At 35.0% G+C, this 19050-nt stretch overlaps 1 protein-coding gene and 2 pseudogenes across 2 annotated transcripts in view; 2 read left to right on the plus strand and 1 right to left on the minus strand.

Annotated features, from left to right (window-relative positions):
- Window positions 1-7569: 7569 nt before the first annotated feature.
- Window positions 7570-7688, minus strand: LOC111730832 (annotated as a pseudogene).
- A 673-nt stretch (window positions 7689-8361) lies between these two features.
- The window catches only part of CBFA2T2 (CBFA2/RUNX1 translocation partner 2), a 31646-nt gene continuing 20957 nt past the window's right edge, over window positions 8362-19050 (plus strand). For both annotated transcript variants that reach the window (XM_023522233.1, XM_023522234.1), the window contains exons 1-3: window positions 8362-8502; window positions 11225-11466; window positions 18917-19006. In XM_023522233.1, the coding sequence (XP_023378001.1) occupies window positions 8385-8502; window positions 11225-11466; window positions 18917-19006 (450 nt within the window). In that variant the 5' untranslated portion in view covers window positions 8362-8384. The remainder of the gene's footprint in view (window positions 8503-11224; window positions 11467-18916; window positions 19007-19050) is intronic.
- Window positions 11903-12021, plus strand: LOC111730855 (annotated as a pseudogene).

The following is a 19050-nucleotide window of genomic DNA, read 5'->3' on the forward strand; positions in this document are numbered from 1 at the left end:
ATCTCAGAGGCCAAGGAGTATATTCACTATATACTGAACTTATCTCTCCCCTCCATCATACTCTCCCTCTAGTTACCTCTATCTGTCAATAATTCCAAATGTTACCCTGACTTTTTCTCCACATCTAATCAATCAGCAAGTCCTACCTATTCTAACTCTAAATATCTTCGAAATCCACCCCCTTTTTTCCATTCCTGTTGCTACTCCCATCCCAGGGCACCGTCATCTCTCACTATAACAACTTTTTAAGAAGTCTCTTCCTACATTATGATCTCACCATTTTCCCCACTGTAGCCAGTGATCTTTTTCTTGTGAAATATTTCAAGCTTACAAAATAAGAAAAAAGCACAGTATAACAAATACTCATGTATCCACTTTTGGCTTTGTCAAATTTTAATGTTTTTCTTACATTTTGCCTCAGATCTTTTAAAGAGGCAAAACATTAGAACTACAATTTGTGACTGTGTCCGTTTCCTTCCTTTTGCGCAGTAGTCACTATCCTGAATTTGATGTTTATTTCCTTGCATTTAAATATGTTTTACTACATATACATATATAAATTGAGTCCTTATATGTAAGTTTTGTTGTTCTTTTTAGAGTTTATAAAAGTATTTCACTATCTGTATTTTTCCTGTATCAATTCTTTTTCTCTACAATTTCAGTATCACTAATTTTTTTGGAATTTATTCATTTGGTAACTATAGTTCACTTATTTTAATAGTGACTATTTTATTTATGAATATGCCACAGTTGTCTATTGTCTTGCTGCCAGATTTTTAACATGTTACATTGAAATTATACATTAAAGTGAAGAGACAATATTGGTAATAGTGAATCTTCCTATCCATAATCATAATAGATCTTTCCAATTATTTGTGTTCTTTTATGTCTTTCAGTCTACTTACATCATGTTCTTCTCTGGTCATATATAGCTTGTGTTAGATTTATTCCCAGGTCGTTTATATTTTTTTGTTGTATATTCAGACCTTTTAGAAATTACTGCATGTTTGCTGGTATATAGGAATGCAATTTTTAAAAGCTTGGTCGTCTGTCTATCTAGCAAACTTGCTGAACCTGCGTATTGTAACTGTTAGATTCTTTTGGTTTTCTGCACAGCAAGTCATCTGGTGTGTACAAAGGACAATTTTCTTTCCATATCCTTTTTAACAGTCTTGCTGTTTTAGATTGACTCTTGAGTAAATGTTAATAGAAGCATTGATACTAGACATATTTATCTTCTTTCTGAGTTGAAAGGCAGGCAGCACTTATAATATTTCACCAATAAGTATTACATTTCATATAGGTTTTTGGAAGAGACCCTTTATCAAGTTAAGGAATTGATCTTCTATTTCTGTAATTATTGAGGTAATTTAAAGGTATTTCTTTTAATCTTAATATGGTAAATTATATTGGATTTTTCTAATATTAAATTATCTTTGCTTTCTTGGATAAACTCGATTGTGATTTAAAAAAACATTGCTGATTTAGTTTGCTAATTTTTTTCTCAGCTTTATTATGGTATAATTTATATATAATAAAATTCATCCATTTTATGTATACAGTTTGACTTTTAGCTGTTGTGTTAGTGCTATTACAATCAAGATATAGAATATTTCTATCACCATAAAAATATTTATCATGCCTCCAACATACCCCTTTATTTATAATCAGTTTCTTCCCATCCATCCCAAGCAGCTACTGATCTGCTTTATATCACTAACTTTGTCTTGTCTAAAGTTCTATATAAATAGGATAATACAGTATGTCGTTTTATCATGTGTCTGGCATCTTTCACTTAGGCTAATGCTTTAGATATGCATCCGTGTTGTTGGATATATATCAGTAGTGTGTTCGTTTTAGTCGATGTGTTATAATTTGTGTTTCTTTGATGACTAGTATGATAGTCCTTCTTTTGGGAACTGTTAAATTTTTTTGCTTGCTTTTAAAATTTGCTTGTTGTTATTACTGAGTTGTTAGAATTATTTACATATTTTGAGCATCTCTATGTATGGGGTCAGATGGCACTGGTAGAAGATAGAGAAAAGAGGAATGACCAGGGAGGAAATTAGCATAATGAAGCAAGTGATTCTTCACAGGTATGCTAGTCATCTTTGCAGTTCTCCTAGGTCTGTGTGATTTCTAAAAGAACATCCCATAACGAGCCTAATCTTTGCTACTCCTCAGTTCTGACTTCATGTTGTTAGTATTCTTTCTTTAGATAATGCCGTCTAAATATTTTTTTGTTTTGTTTTGTATATTATTTTTCTTGGAGGTCAGTAAGTAAAGGTCTCTTTATATTCCATCTTAAGAAAATGAAAATGCTATTCAGATGAACCACTTCAGTGGACCTTTAAAAATTGCTTTTATAGATAGAAATAAAGAATTACACATTTGAATTTTTCCAGTTTTTTAATCAGCCATAGTAGGGGCTGGTACACTATGGCTCACTGCTTAGTTTTGTAAATAAAGTTTTATTGGAACACAGCCAAGCTCATTCATTTGTGTATTGTCTAGACTGTGCTACAACAGCAGTTACATAGTTGTGACAGAGACCATATGGCCCACAGTGCCAAAAATATTTCCTATCTTGCCCTTTGCAGAACAAGTTTGCTGATCCCTCAGCCATAGGAATATATTAGAATAATTAATTTTCCAATGTATTTATAAATTTGGAATGGAAAAGTTTGTTTTTCAATCCCTATTGTTAGTGTATACCAAAATATTAATTTGTTTTAATTGATCTCTGTCTTCAGGGTTCCTTACAGAATATTTTCTGGTAATTTTGTTACTTGAGTCCTTATGCCTCAGTTTTTGTTGAATGATAAATTTTCTGTCATTGTAAACATATTTCTGGCTGTCTCTGTATATGAAGCATGACTGTTGTTAGAAAGTTAGATGTGTTCTCAGGTTTGTGGCAGAGCTGTAAGGATAAGAAATGTGTGTTTTGCGCATAATCAGTTTATCCAGCCTTATATGCCCTTATATGAGGGCAACAGTAATTTGATATTCTTCCTTCTATCTTTAGCAAATTAAAATCGCCAGTGTTGGAAATGCTTCTCATCCAATAGTTACTCGTTCAAAACATTTACCGAACGTGACAATCGTTAAAGAGGGAGACTGTGGTCAAGGAAATCTTTTTCCTGATTTTTCCCTTGGTTCTGATTTCAACTTTAGGGGCACTGTTCAAACAATGCCCTTTTCTCCTTAGGTGCTGCCTGGAAAGCCCATGTTAGCCTTCCCAGTAAATTACTTAATGGTCTGTAAAAACTTCTATGGCCTTCATGCAGAGTAACATTTCAACTTATTTATTTTCTTAGTACTTTGTACACATTTGAATATATCTGGCTTTCCCATAACTCTGGGCCCTGTCTTACTTTATCTGTTCCCCAAACCTGGAAAGTATAGGGCAGTCAGTAGCATGGGATCTGGAGAGCCTCAATTCAGCTCTAAATGATTGGAAACAATCCAGTTATCCATCAGTAGGAGATTGTTTAAATAAACCATGGTACATCCACACAATGGAATATCATACATCTGTTATTTAAAAACAAGGTTGTGGAATTAAGAATTAGGACATACTATAAATTGTAAAACGAACAACAAAAAACCAAGGAGCAGTACAGTTTCTATATGGTAAAGATCAGTTGCCTGTTGGTCTGTTGCCATATAACAAACAGTGCTAAAACATAGGGGCCTGAAACAAAAAACTTTTATTTTTTACTTATGAGTTAGGCAGTTCTGTACTTGGTTGTATTAACTCATTCATATGTCTGCAGTCAGCTAGTCGCAGATCAGACTCAGGCTCTCACATGTTTGAGGATCAGCTGTCTTACGACTCATCTCTGCTCCATGTGGTCTTATCATCCAACAGACTAGTTTGCGTTTGCTTTAATGGCAGGATCAGAGACTTCTAAGAGATGCTTAGAACTGGCACTATGTCACTTCCATCACATTACATTCGCCAAAGCAAGTCAGAGGGCTTGGCCAGATTTAGGGGGTAGGGAAATAGACCCCACTTCCTGAGGCACTGCAGAAGGCATTGCTACAGAGAGGCCATTATTAGGACCATTTGATTTAATGTAATTATGCTACCCTTGTATAAATGAGGGGTGGGATAAAAATTTATATTTGTTTTTGCTCATTTGTAGAGTGAAAGAATGGAAAGATATACAAGAAACTAATTAAAATAGTTACCTGTGGGGTGGGGTATGTAGGAACGGGAGCAAGGAATATTTCTTATACTGATTTTTGAACCATATAAATATATGCTTAGACATATCATCTACCTTTGTCTCTGCCTCCAAAGATAATTCTCTTTAAAACTTCCCAGTTGTTTCTTAGTTAGGAGTCTGATTTGTTTTAAAGAAACAGATGTGACCTCCTTGGTCAACCTGTTTGGAATGATCAGAATTCCTGTACTGTGCATTTGAAAGCTTCATATTCAGTTCATTTTTCTCAGTGATGATAATAAGGATCACTTGACTATATCTTCTTTTACCCAAAATTCAGCTTAGATAAACATCTGTATGGCCAAATGAAATGATTAATTCTAATAGAATTTTAATCTGATTCCTCTCAGATGATTGCATTTCCTAATCTCTTATTTATACCTCTTCTATTTCTTGTTTCTTTGTCAGCCTCACAGTAATTTTTGTAAACGCCCTCATTTGTGAGCAATTTATCACATATGATTCTTGTCAGATAGCATTCATCTGGAATGTTTTTGTTTATGTCCATTATTACTTTTACAGCTACGGAATAGTTCTATTCTAGTTTCATGTTCAAGTGTTCCAATTCTTATGTGGAAAAAAATAACACTGCTTTCACGTAGAGAACTTTTTATTTTGTTCTGTCTCTCATCAGTTTTCTGTTTTCATGACATCTTCAACATATCATACAGTGAAGAAGTAAAATTACTATTCATACATACCTTTCCATGTTCACTCTTCTTTAGCTCAAGTTGTTTGGCTAAAGTTACTTGGTTAGGTGTTTGAAGCATCAGTGATTTGGGAAGTATATGTAGTCATATGTTCGAATTTTAGTTTTTAATTCATGTATATCCAAATATTTAAAATAACCAAAGCAGAAACTCACAGATTGACTAAATTATCAGTTACTTTGAATCTTAAAACAATGTTTAGAATCAATTTGAGCCTTTATGACAAAACTAAGGGTTATTTTGATTTTCTAGGACTGAATACTTTAAGTCTCTTATAGTCTGAGCAATGGTATTCATGGGCTCAAGTCACAATTAAGAAAGGAGTTTCTTCTCCTTGAACTCTTAAGGTTCTCTGCAATTTAAAAGGGCTCAACATATATGGCTGTTTCTTTCAAGGGATCCAGCTAGAATATAAAACGTGAACATCAGTTTTATAAGTATTCCAAAATGAATTCACTCTTAACAGTGATGACATAATGGCATGTCACAGCCACCAAGCAGATTGTTAAAATGCCTACTTTGAAGTGTACCCCTTATCCACTATCTGAAAAACTACTGATAAATCAACCACCTAGATAGATCTCTTACACCATGATGTGCATTTGTGCCACCAAGCCACCAACAAAAATACCATCTTACATTGTACTCGGTGCTTTTGCAATTCTTGGATCATTCTATGTAATTTCTCTTAGATCAGATGGATTAATTATTGCTAATATACCCATTTTTCTGTGGGAAATGAATGTTAATATTAAGTTGGACCTGATCCCACAGTTAGATGTATGATAAAATCAGAACTTGACACTGGTTTTTTGAGTTTTGTAATCATCATCACTGTGTGTTGAGTACCTTCTTTATACCTAGTACAAGTCTAGGCATTATCTCTAATCCTTACCATCTTTCTCACCATATAGGTCTTATTTCTCATTTTATATACATTGAAAGTGAGACCCAGAAAAGTGAAATAATTTGACAAAATTAATATAGGTCATTCATAACAAAATAAGAGTTCACACCTACTCTCTCAGTCTTCATACTCAGCTTTTTCTGCTAGATGATGTTATTGCTTGAAGCATGAGGAATAACACTGCTGTTGCAGGTTCGTGAGTAGTGACATGAGCAAGAGATGAGTAGTTTTAATCTGTAAACAGTACTCTGGGAGCTGGGTTTTGCCCAATGTCTATATATACCATTTAATTGGTATATAATTCAGTGTTCTTCAGTTGTGTTGCTCTGAGTTTTTTATTCTGCCAAGTGCTGAATGTTAAAACACATCTCGCTGCAAAGCCCTCCTCAGGCCTCTTTGGCGCCCGTGCTGTAAAAGCAGGTGGTCTGAAGAAAAGCTCCCTCTAGGTTGCTGCACACCGTACACAACACAGAACAGTGTGAGACAACTGTCAGTTCCTTCCTTTCCTTCTCCCTGCCCCAACCCCCATCCTTCAGAAAGCTGGGCCCCAGATGGAAGAGCTGGAAATGTGTCAACTGTTCTCTGAAGGGCATTAAGAAAATACTGTCAAGAAGAAAAAAGGCAAACCAACAGCTCATTAGTCCACTAATCAGACAGGACGACCATCAATTTTACAAAAAAAATATTCCGGACAGAGAGATGTGGAGACTGGCAGAGTGTTGCCCACATGGCTCTCAGAAAGTGGCACATTTTTGTCGTGGGATTTGCAATTTGGGGGCATCGCTTCCTTGATTGACTTTCTGTATTCATTATATCTCTTCCCAAAATGTGACATACTGAAGTATTAAAAATAATATTTGGGGATATTTTCCTCATTAGATGGGACCCATGAATGTGCGAAGATGTGCCCTGTTGCCAGTGTCATGAATACTCTTGTATGTATTGTGTTTACAGCTGTGATCTCACAAAAAAAGAAATCTTTGACTTAACATTCTCATTGAACCTTTGGTTTTCATTTCTTGTACTTAACATTAAGTTCAGCAGTTAATGGAGAAAAAATACATGGTACTTAAGTGAAAAGCTTGGAACTGCTAAGAGGAAAATAGCTCAATTTAAAGATGATTATGATAACCCTGGCCCTATTATTAGCCAAGTATATAACAGGTTTTATTTAATGAGGAAAAATAACTTTAAAAATAATAGAATCTTACTCTTCAGTATCAAGTCTTATTCATATTAGCTCAAACCTAATTCTGACATCATTAGGTTTAATCTGTCAAATCTTCTTTTTGGAATTTGGTGCTGTCTAATGTTATCAAACAGCTGCTTATATATTATCTCATGGGTGAAGCAGCCTGTGCTTAGTTTAGAATCATCTCTACTTTTCATCTTTTTGAACAAATGTCATAAGCAACATTTATATGCCTGGTGTCAAAGATGTTGAACCTACCTCTTTTTTCCTATTTAGAATAGTTAATATGTATAAAAATTAAGTACTTCATCATTCGTAGTAATTTATAGATACAACTGATTATAATTCTATTTCTATTCCATACAGTTGACACCTATGGGTCTAGATAGTCTTATTATCTCCCCGCTCCCACACACACGCTAATTTGATTCATTTATAAACAGAAGTTAAGAAAGGATGCAGTTGAGATAAGCTGAATTAATAACCCTTTTTTTTTCTTTTTCTTTTTCTTTCTTTTTTCTTTTTTCTAAACTTCTACAGCACCCGGTATTCTTAGGTCGTCTCCCATCCAAGTACTAACCAGGCCCGACCTTGCTTAGCTTCCGAGATCAGATGAGATCGGGCATATTCAGGGTGGCATGGCCGTAGACCCCATTTTTTTTCTTTCCCAGCCACTATCCTCACTGTTAACCTTTAGTCATAATCAACTCTTGACCTTGCTGCCTTCTTTTAGTTTCCTTGGATTGCCATAACAGTTTCACAAACTGGGTGGCTTAAAGCAAAAAACTCTGAAGGTTGGGGGTGGGGGGATAGTAGCATAGCAGGGTCGATTCCTTCTTGGGGCCTCAGAAGAATCTGTTCCATACCTCTCTCTTAACTTCTGGTGGCTGCTCAAGATCCTTGGTATTCTTGCACTTGTAGATATATCACTCCAATCTCTTCATCTGTTGTCATACTGCAAAGTCTCTGTGTGGCTACGTCTGTTTTCCAGGCATTCTTTTCTTTATGTGTGTGTCTTTTCTATTCTTCTAATGAGGGTTTCATTTATATTCGATTTAGAGCCCACTCAGATAACCCAGCATGATCACCACCTCTCAAGACCCTTAACTACATTTTCAAAGACCCTTTTTCCATATAAGGAAACATTCACAGTTCAAAAGATTGAGAGGTAGATATCTTTCTGGGGACTACTCCATTCAGCCGATTAAATTGTTTTCAGAACTTCTCAATCCTCTAGGATAACATGTTATTTTAAATTATTGTCACCATTCTTATTATTTTATAGACAACTCTGACCTTCGTTTATTTAATTCTCCACAGTTGGTCCTGAGAAAAGGGTGCCAGCAATGCCTGGATCGCCTGTGGAAGTGAAGATACAATCAAGATCCTCACCTCCCACCATGCCACCCCTCCCACCAATAAATCCCGGAGGACCCAGGCCAGTGTCATTTACTCCTACAGCATGTGAGACCTCTTAATTACTTGAGTTTGTGGTTGAGAGTGACATTTGGATCTAAGTGACTGCCATAAAGCCTTCTGCATATACCATTCTCATCATTTTTAAAATGGCTACTAAAAGATATATTTACATATATATGTATATCAGAGCTATATATCTGATTATTTCTTTTACAAATTGCTTGTACCCTCTGAGAATAGTACTTAGCTAATTTAGACATTTGGAAATTTAATGATCTTAATATTTTATCATACTCTTTGGCTGATAAGTAGCTATCTTAATTTCTTTGGCTCTAAAATAATGAATTCAAATTATATTGATTTATCGGAATTAAATTAGGTTTCGTAAAATTATCAAACTACTTCTAAAAGTGTTCAGGACTGTCATGTAATTCTCTTTACAAAAGAGAATAATTACTGTATTAGTTTGCTAGGGCTGCCATACTAAAATACTACAGACAGGGTGACTTAAACATTAGAAGTTTAATTTTTCACAGTTCTGGAGGATAGAGGTCCAAGATCAAGGTGTCAACAGGTTTTTTGGTTTTTCTGAGGTGTCTCTCCCAGGCTTGCAGAAGTCACCTCCCTCTATACCCTCCCACAACGTTGCCTCTGTCCATGTGCATTCTTGTTGTCCTTTTCTCATGAGTACAACAACAGTTATATTGGATTATGAATCACCCATGTGCCCTCACTTAATTTTTAAAGGCCCTATCTCCAACTATAATCACATTCTGAGTTATTGAGGGATTCAAACTTCAACATAGGAATTTGTGGAGGACTCAGTTCAGTACATAAGAATTATATTAGCCAGTAAATCTAAGTTGTTCAAATTTACTAGTTATCAAGGAAATTCAAACTAAAACCCAATGTAGTAGCATATACTCCCACAAGAATGTTTATTATTTTTAAATGGAGGAGAAGAGAATCTAAGATATATAGCTTTAATAGAAGTTTTAATTATTTTCCCAAAACATTTGAAATTGAGTGAGTGGCAACTGTAGCAATCTGAGTCAGCATGAATAAAATAAAATTTGATATCTTTTTTCGTAAATTCTATTTTCTATCTCAAAGCTATTCATCCTTAGATATAAGTACTATCTAGAAGTGAAACAGACTTAAACCCAGGCTATCATTCAGATTTCGAGACACAGATAATACGAATATGTATACATAAACCTAGCCCTTTTTACCTCCATGTTTGACTACTTAGGGTGGTATTATTTCAGTAAATGTGGTCATATGCCTTCACTAAGGAAGCTGTGAAGAAGTTTGAGCATCAGGGTGGCTAAAAGCACAGCAGTATATTATTTTTATGAGCTGCTTCAAAAGAGGGCAGCTCTCCAATGGCAATTGACCTTTCCATGAACACAGAAATGGCAGACCATTGCAACTAATTTTCTGGATTGCTGAGGTTGAGTGTTGAGCTTTCTTTCCAGTAGCTCTAGTAATCTTTTTTAATGGAAGACACAGAAATCACCATTTTTTTCTCAATCTTAACAGTCTTTTAAGCAGTGAGTCATATTCAGCATCATTTTTCTGAACACATAACATTGTTAGCTAATGAGCAAAGCCAATGTGTATACAGTTTACAAAAATTAGCTAATTACAGTATACACAGATGTGTAATGTGTTCATCAAGAAGTATACAATTAATTAAGGCAATGCAAATCATAAAGGCCAGTCAAGAATTAGGAATAATGATGGTCAGCCAACTGTGACTGTCCTGGAGAAAGAAGAAGGGAGGTGGAAGATTTTTCATGATTAATGAGTTGACATTAGGCAAAGTATAAGTAAATGTCAGTTTTCTCACATAAAGATTAAATGAATGGGTTCTTTAAATTTGGCTTAAGTCTTGGCTTCAATTTTTTCTTCTATTTTTAGGCACAGTTTTACCTTCTTAGACTTTCAAGCCTGGGTATGAGTAAATGAATATCTAATGACTTTCAGGCACTAGGTAATTTTATTTCACTGTTTAGCGAAGAAGATTTTTACTTAATGCTGCTAAGAACTTAGCTCAAGGGTTGTGTTCCAGAAATATAGAATGGGAATACCCTGTATGTTGTCTAGAAAATACTTTATTTAATGGCTAAGATTTTGGCAGTATTATTCTAGCACTGTCAAGGCAGAGATCAACTGACTGATGGGTGAAAATATTCTGAATGGTCAAAGAGATGTATACCTTATTTCAGGAATAGATCATTACACCTACAGCCTAGAAAAACATTTCTTATATTAATATAACTCTCTGTTTTCTGGGTGTCTTGTTCACATGCTACATTCTAAATTGACTACCCAGCTTCTTTGGGACGCTAATATTGGGAAGGAGATGTGACGTAAAAGATGGGCATGAGTCATTGGAAATATATATTCTCCCAGACACATCTTATCTAGTACCTGTGGCAGAAAACCTTAAAACTACCTACCCCTTCCTGCCCAAGGCACCTATAGAGTCCCATTTCTGTGCTCTAGTAGCACTCTATGCACTTCTGTTTTAACACTATGCACTTCTGTTTTAACACATCTATATTATTCTGTTATTTTGTACCTGACAGTCTGAATATGTAGCAATTTCATTGAGGGCAGAAACAATACCTTGTATACTCTTTCATCATGTGCTTTACAAAATTCAAATGAATAAATGAAGGAGAATATAAACAAGAAGAATTCAACAAAGATCCTTGTGTTTGGCATTTAAACTGAGTCTTTCATTTTGGCTTTGTTTTAGTAAGCAATGGCACCAACCATTCTCCTCCTACCCTGAATGGTGCCCCGTCACCACCACAGAGATTCAGCAATGGTCCTGCCTCTTCGACATCATCGGCACTAACAAATCAACAGTTGCCAGCCACTTGTGGTGCTCGGCAGCTCAGCAAGTTGAAACGCTTCCTCACCACTCTGCAGCAGTTTGGCAATGACATCTCGCCTGAGATTGGGGAGAAGGTTCGGACTCTTGTGCTAGCACTGGTGGTAAGTACAGCATCACTGTCAACATCTGCCTGAGTACGTCTCAGAACCGAAACCAACAGAGAGGTTGTAACATTTCTGCTCACTCCCAAACCTGTAGCAATATGGCAAAATCTACAGACTAGATTAGTTATTATATAACTTGTATAAAACTGTTGATTCGTGTATTTTATTTGTGTATAAAAGTGTTTATTAAAGAAACAAATCTATAATTTTTACCTTATTGTTTCTTTTGGTGTTAATTTCATTCCAGTAGCAGCTTTGAATTTGTCTTAAAACTGAATTTCAACAGTCCACTGGGGTTCTACCAAATTAATACGAAGTTTTGTTAATAGAGTCAGTGCTTGATGCATTGTTTCTAAACTAGAGAGAAAGGAAGATGAGTGAGTTTAATTTTGAAAATAAAAATTTGTAAAATTTAAAGTTTCATAGGCTAGTAGTCTGTGGCCATGCCACTCTGAACAAGCCCGATCCCATCTGATCTCGGAAACTAAGCAGGGTCAGGCCTGGTTAGTACTTGGATGGGAGACGGCCTAGGACGACCAGGTGCTGTAGGCATAAAAAATAAGAGATTGTAACCTGACAAGGTCCTTGCAATCTGTGAGGTCAACCAAGGGTTGCCTCGCCTAAAAAATTTAAAAAAATAAAAAAATAAATGAAAGTTTCATGGTCTTAAATAAATATATCGAAGAGATTTCATTCTTCAGTTTCTCATGCATATTTGACCCTCAGTGTATGCAAGGGACATTCCACCAGTTCCAATGTTTGTGAATAGAATTCTTCAAGATTTACCTCCTATATTTATAAAAGAACCCATATTCCTGCATGTTAGCCTCCATATGTGATAAAGATGAATCACAGTATTAAACTAACATTGCAGTTCTCAAAGTGTAATCAAGGACTTGTGAGGTTCCAACCTCTTTTAGGAAGTCCAAGAGGTCAAAATTATTTTCATAATAATACTAAGTTGTTTCTTGCCTTTTCACTCTTATTCTCTTGTGAGTATGTGATAGAATTTTCTGGAGGCTGCCTGACACAGGATGTCACTACAGAGTAAAATTCAAAAGCATCTAGGACAACCTAGCTGTCCTTTATTAAGCTAGATATGAAAGAGATTTGCAAAACTGTAACAACAGTGTCATTCTTCTTACTCCATTTTTTGAGAAAATATAGTTATTTTGAAATGGATTAATAAATATTTTTCTAAAATCAGTTTTAGTTTCTGATATGATAATTGATAGATGTAACTCATACTAATAAGAGGGATTTTAAGACTGAAAAGTTTGAGTAAGAACTGCTACCTTAAACAATTCTCATTCTAGTGTGGAAGAAAACTCATACAAAGCAAAATGCAATAAATAATCATTTGAGATTCAATCTTTGTTTTTTCATATACCTGTAGGTTGTTGGTTTTCATTGCTAATACTATGTTTTATTGTAGAACTATACCACAATTTATACTTTTTATACTCCCATGCTCAGATTTGCTAGAAGCATTCCCAGGACCTGGCACATAGTTGTGCTCAACTATGATTTATTACAGAGGTATTATAAGGATCCACAGCTGGATCATAAAGGAGACACAGTTGGAATCTGCAGGAATCCATGTGCTTCCTTATGCTCTTTATCTCTTATGATTGGTCACACAGAGCTGACTACTATCCCAGCAATGAAAATGTGGCAACATGTGTTTGATGTTTCTGCCCAGGGAAGCCTATTAGAGACTCATTGCCCAAGGTTTTTATTGGGGTCTGGGCACATAGGCACTCTTTGCCTAGCACCTACTGAAATTCCAGACTCCAGAAGGAAAACTAGTATTCAGCATAAACCATATTGTTTGCAAAAACAGTGTAGGCACAGTGAACCACCCCCACCAGTGTGGGGCAGTTTGGTTTTGTTCTGGAAAAGAAAAAGTATTTATTGGTCAAATTTTACACTACTATTGAAAAGTCCTACTGGATCTAGACTAATAAAATTGGCCTTAAATGTCAAAATGAGTTTGAATTGTAATTGGAAACAAAGCAGACATCAGAATGTTATTGCCAATTTCAGCAACAAATTACTTTGAGTAGAATCTATGCTTAAAGATAATTTCAAGAGTAAAAGAAAAAATAACAGCCTTCATTTGTCAAAAAAAAAAGTAAACCAGTTTTTAGCTATGAAAGCATATATAAATGTAGCAAATTGTCAAATGGCCATGCTTGCATTAACTTTTTTTTATATCGTTAAGAGATTGTATGATGATACACGTGAAATTTGCCATCTCAACCATTTTAAAGTGTAAAATTTATTGGTATTAATTATTTTCATTGTGCAATTATCACTACTATCTACCTCCAGAAAGCTTTTCGCCTTGCAAAACTGAAACTCTTTGCCATTAAACAAAATTCCTCATTCTCTCCTCCCCTTAGTTCCTGTCAACCACCATTCTACTTAACTACTCGAGGTACCTCATATAAGTGGAATCATACAGTATTTGTCTTTTTGTGGATTGCTTATTTCACTTAGCATAATGTCCTCAAGGTCCATCCATGTTGTATCATGTGTCAGAATTTTCTACCTTTTTATGGCTGAATAATATTCCATTGTATGTGTATGCCATGCTTTGCTTATCCATTTATCCATTGGTGGACACTTGAGGTACTTCCACTTTTTCAGTTAGGGAAAGTTTTATATCAGTGTAGGAAACAGTCTGTCAGCCAAGTTTATAGATGCCAGCCATTTGCCCAACCTTGCGAGCAGACTTTTCTAAGGTTACCAGTTTTGGATTTGCTATGTTAACTGTTTTCTGTGTAGGAGCTATTACAAATAATGTTGCTGTGAGCATTCTTATACATAGTACATGAGCTCAAGCATCACACCGGACAATTGAAATCGAATTTAATAGGGTATGCATATAAATTTAGTTTATAGGGCCAAATGGTTTTCTCAAATGTTATATCAATTCTCACTTACTGGGGTTTTCATTAAGATCAGTGTCTTACTTTGTTCAGGCTGTTAGAATACCATAGACTGGGTGACTTAGAAATATTTCTCCCATTTCTGGAAGCTATTAAGTCCAAGAGACCACTTCCTAGTTAATAGATGATGGTCTTCTCAGTATGTCCTTACAAGGTGGAAGGGGCAAGGGAGCTCTCTGAGATCTCCTTTTTTCCTTTTCTGTGCATTCATAAGGGCTCTGCCCTAATGACTTAATCAACTCCCAAAAGCCCTACCTCCAAATACTAACACATTGGGTATTAGGTTTCAACATACAGATTTTGAGGGATCACAAGCATCAGTCTATGGAAACTTCCTTTATCTGATGACATATAAACAAAAAAGGTAATCCTTATGTTTAATGGTGAAATTTTGATAGCTTTCTATCTGATACTAGCAACCAGAAAAGGATGTCTCCTCTATTCAGTGTAATCCCTAACATTCTAGCCTATCAAATAAGATATAAGGATTGGAACAAGATCAATAAAACTGCCATTATTCATAGATAATTTGATTGATTATCTTATGTATATTGCATTTGAATTTACCATTCAGTTCTTTTTTCTTTTGGTTTTGCTACCATCTTGTTGAAAACTTTGTCTAATTTAGAAGTAAATGAACATCTTTAGATTGTTGTATTTCCTATTCAAGACAGCCTTATTTAGTCTTCTGTGCATAAAAAGAATGGTTAAGATTTTGGTGGACCCGTGTAAGTGGAACCATAATTCTCTGTGGAGGAGACTTCGTTAGCCAAGTTAGAAAAGTCCGCACAATTAGGTAGCTGCGGTTTGCACACAAAGTGCCGATAATCCCTAACTATCCCAGGGAGCAAGCATGGCCAATTTCCACTGCAAGGTAAAGAGAAATGTTTTGTTCTCCACTGACTTATTTGGAGAATATACATTCTGGAAGGTAGCTTGGCAATGTTCCTTTGACTCACAAGTTTCTCTGCTTGAAATTCATCCTAACAAAATAATAATCTGGACCTAGATAATCAGTTTGTTATTTATAATGCCAAAAAAAATTGAAAGCAGCCAAATTAAGTTACATCAGTTTAATGGAAATGACGTGGTCATGAAATAGCAAGTCTAGTTCAGAAGCACAACAGAAAGGTATACTTCCTATTCCTCCTGACAAGTAGGGCAGAAAACATTGAATTTTATATATAAAACAGAAATAAGACTCTGAAGGATGGGGAGAAGACAGATTGACTACATGACCTTGGAACCCAAGGAGGTACATTGCAAATATCCAGAATACAATAGAGAATCACTTTTCCAGGAACCAGGACCATCTCAACCGAAATGAGAAAGATAACCAACAGACATCAACTAGGCTGACTAAAATGCTGGAATTATCTGACAAGGATTTTAAAGCAGCTATCATAAAAATGCTTCAATGAGCAATTATAACACACAAAAAAACTTTAAGGCCCAGCAAATAAATGGAAGATATAAATAAGAATTAAATGGAAAATTTAGAACTGGAAAATATAATGAAATTAAAAACTCATTCGGTAGAATGGAGAGGACAGAAGAAAGAATCAGTGACTTGAAGTTTGAACAAAAGAAAAAAACTACCTAATCTGAACAACAGAGGGAAAATGACTTGAAACAAATGAACAGAATCTCAGGGACTTGAAGGGAGTATAACAAAAGATCTGAAACACAGTATGAGAGGAGAAAAAGAAGGAGAATGAAGTAATGGCTGGAATTTCCCCAAATTTGACAAAAGACATAAACCTACAGATTCAAAAAAACTGAGCAGACCTCACCCATCGTATCCTGCAAAAAAAAAAAAAAAAAAAAAAGGGAAAAATCCTGAAAATAGTGAGAGAGAAATATCTCACTTATAAGGGAAAAATTCCAATGACAGTGGATTTCTCATCAGTAACCACAGAAGCCAGAAGGAAGTGGCACATTTTTCAAGTGCTGAATGAAAAAAACTTGTTCAATGCACAATCTTCTATGTATCAAAAGTATCCTTCTGAAATGAAGAGTGGAGGGTTCAAAATATTCTCAATGAAGTAAAATGAAGCAAATTTGTCTCCAGCACATCTCCCCTAAAAGAATGGCTAAAAGAAGTTCCTGAAACAGAAAGAAAATGATAAAAGAAGGAATCTTGAGATATCAGGAGAGATGAAAGAAAAATGGGAAGAGTAAAAATATAAGTAAATACATTAGAAATTCTCCTTGAGTTTTCTAATTATGTGTTGTGGTTGAAGCAAAAATTACAGCATTGTCTGATATGGTCATCAGTATATATTAAGGAAATATTTAAGACAACCGTATTATAAACCAGGGAGAATAAAGATAAGGTTTCTACACTTTTATGTCTTGATTGCAGTGGTGATTACACAAATATACACACATGTGATAAAATAGCATTGAACTATACACACATTTTATCAATGTTAATTCCCTAGTTTCGATATTACACTATAGTGACATAAAATGTAACCATTGGAGGAGCCTATCTGTATTTTTTTTTTTTTTTGCAACTTCTTATGATTATAATTATCTCAAATTTTTAAAATAAAAATTTTGGAATGGTCACCTATCTATACCCATTATCTTCTAAGACCCCTATAGATACTGCCTTTTGCAATCCAGAGACCAGATCTCCTAACATTTTACCTTTTCACATTCTTCTCTGTCAGAAGCATCTTTCCCAAGGCTGTGCCTTTACTTCTTCAGATGACACTTCTGTAAACCTTCCTTGTCCTCCTAAGTCTGGTTCATACATGTCTTCTCTATGTATCAGTAGTGTCCTACAAACATGTGCCTTGATCATGAATAGCTTATACATCTGTTTTCCACTAGACAGTGAGTTCTTAGGGGAAAAAAAACAACTATACTTTCATTTATTAAATAATTTAGGGAAAGATAACAGAAGAGTAGCTTATTGTCATCCCTCTCAGACAGAGGATTGTCTTGCATCTACAGTATATATAGAGTCCTCAATCAGTTTTAATGGCCTAAGTCACTATTTCTTTGTGCCACACAGTTCACCCTTTCCTACTTTGTCCATCCACAAGAAAAATTTATTCATACAGTCATTCTATAGTTTTCCTCTACTTGCGTTTACTTTCTGAGACTTGGTTGCATTCACTGTAGTGGGGAAAGACAATCATTCTCTTACACTTAATTTTTATTCTTGATTACTAGTACCTTTGGTTGCATTGTACAAATGTCATACACTTTAAACAAGTACTCAGTTAAAGTTTAAAATAATTTTTGTAGTAGAAGTGAGGTAAACTGTGCAAATATTTTTATTTAACATGGTTAAATTTGATATACCTTTTTTCCTTTTCAACTTTTAACCGAATATTAATATGATACATTTGGAAAATCCAGCATAATTTAATGTCCAGAAATAACTGCTGTTGTAATTGTCCTTCCAGACAGTTAAAAATACTGTGTATGTTGTTTTCATAAATGGGTTATTGGAAAGCATACTGTTTCTGAGTTTTCACTTAATATAATATAGAAACCTTTCTTCATTAATTTATTCAAATCTGCCCCCCCCAATATGTTTCGAGGTATGACTATTGTAATTTTCAATGCAGTTTCTTATTGGTGGACCTGTATGTTTTCTATTTCTTAATGTTAAGAAGCAATATTGTGCTGATGAATAATTTGCATGGTATATGTTATACTTTTGAACACTTGATTTTATAGAAATAAATTCCTAGGAGTAATTCTTTCAGGGGAGTAAGAATTTAGATTAATGTCCACTTTTAATTTTTTAAACTTGTTTTGTTACTATAGTGTGTTTTAGGGAATTGAAATAAAAATATTTTGTGAATTTTGAAGAAAATATTTTTATTTGTACATTCCCCTTAGCAGAGGTGCTGAGAATCCTACTTGTAAGCCAGACTTTTGAAAAAATATAGAGGAAGTGCTAATAACTTTCCTGGGAATACTAAAATCTTACCAAGTGGGAATCTGCCTATTTTGAGGTGGTCTGATCTTGCAAACAGACTTCTTAAAGGTAGAAAGCGCCCATTGTTCTTTTTTCTTTTAATGTTTGATTTAGAAGATTTGGGGGACCGATTCTATGAGGTAGGCAGAATCTTTGAAGAAATGAACTTTTGAAGAAAGAGATTCTGGGTTGTTGAGTCTTTAAGTTGACATTCTGATCAGGATCTGTTCAACCGGAAACACTGTAAGCTTAGTTTCTTGTACCTGAGGTAACTTGTGATGAACCCTTCAATACAAGGGACCCGAGTGCTCTCTTCTCGAGCAGCAAAGGCATGGCACTATTTTGCAGCCCAGGCTGCTGAGCATATAGAATATAGATGGGGAGTAGTAGAGCAAAGAAACAATTTGGTTAACCTTTTAGCAGGATCTGAGTTCATACAGTGCCCTCGGAATTACCTTTTCCTTATGATTTAAAAGGGTTCAGCATTATCAGATTTATATTAGAAGGATAATGTCTAGTTTTAGAAGTTGAAGGTTATGTATCTTTTCAGAACTCAACAGTAACAATCGAAGAATTCCATTGCAAGCTCCAAGAGGCTACAAACTTTCCTCTTCGTCCTTTTGTGATTCCATTCCTCAAGGTAATTTTTATGATGTAATTATTTATATTCAGCATTTTCTCAGG

The sequence above is a fragment of the Pteropus vampyrus genome, unplaced genomic scaffold (genome assembly GCF_000151845.1).
Source record: "Pteropus vampyrus isolate Shadow unplaced genomic scaffold, Pvam_2.0 Scaffold336, whole genome shotgun sequence".
In the NCBI taxonomy this organism is placed as follows: Eukaryota; Metazoa; Chordata; class Mammalia; order Chiroptera; family Pteropodidae; genus Pteropus; species Pteropus vampyrus.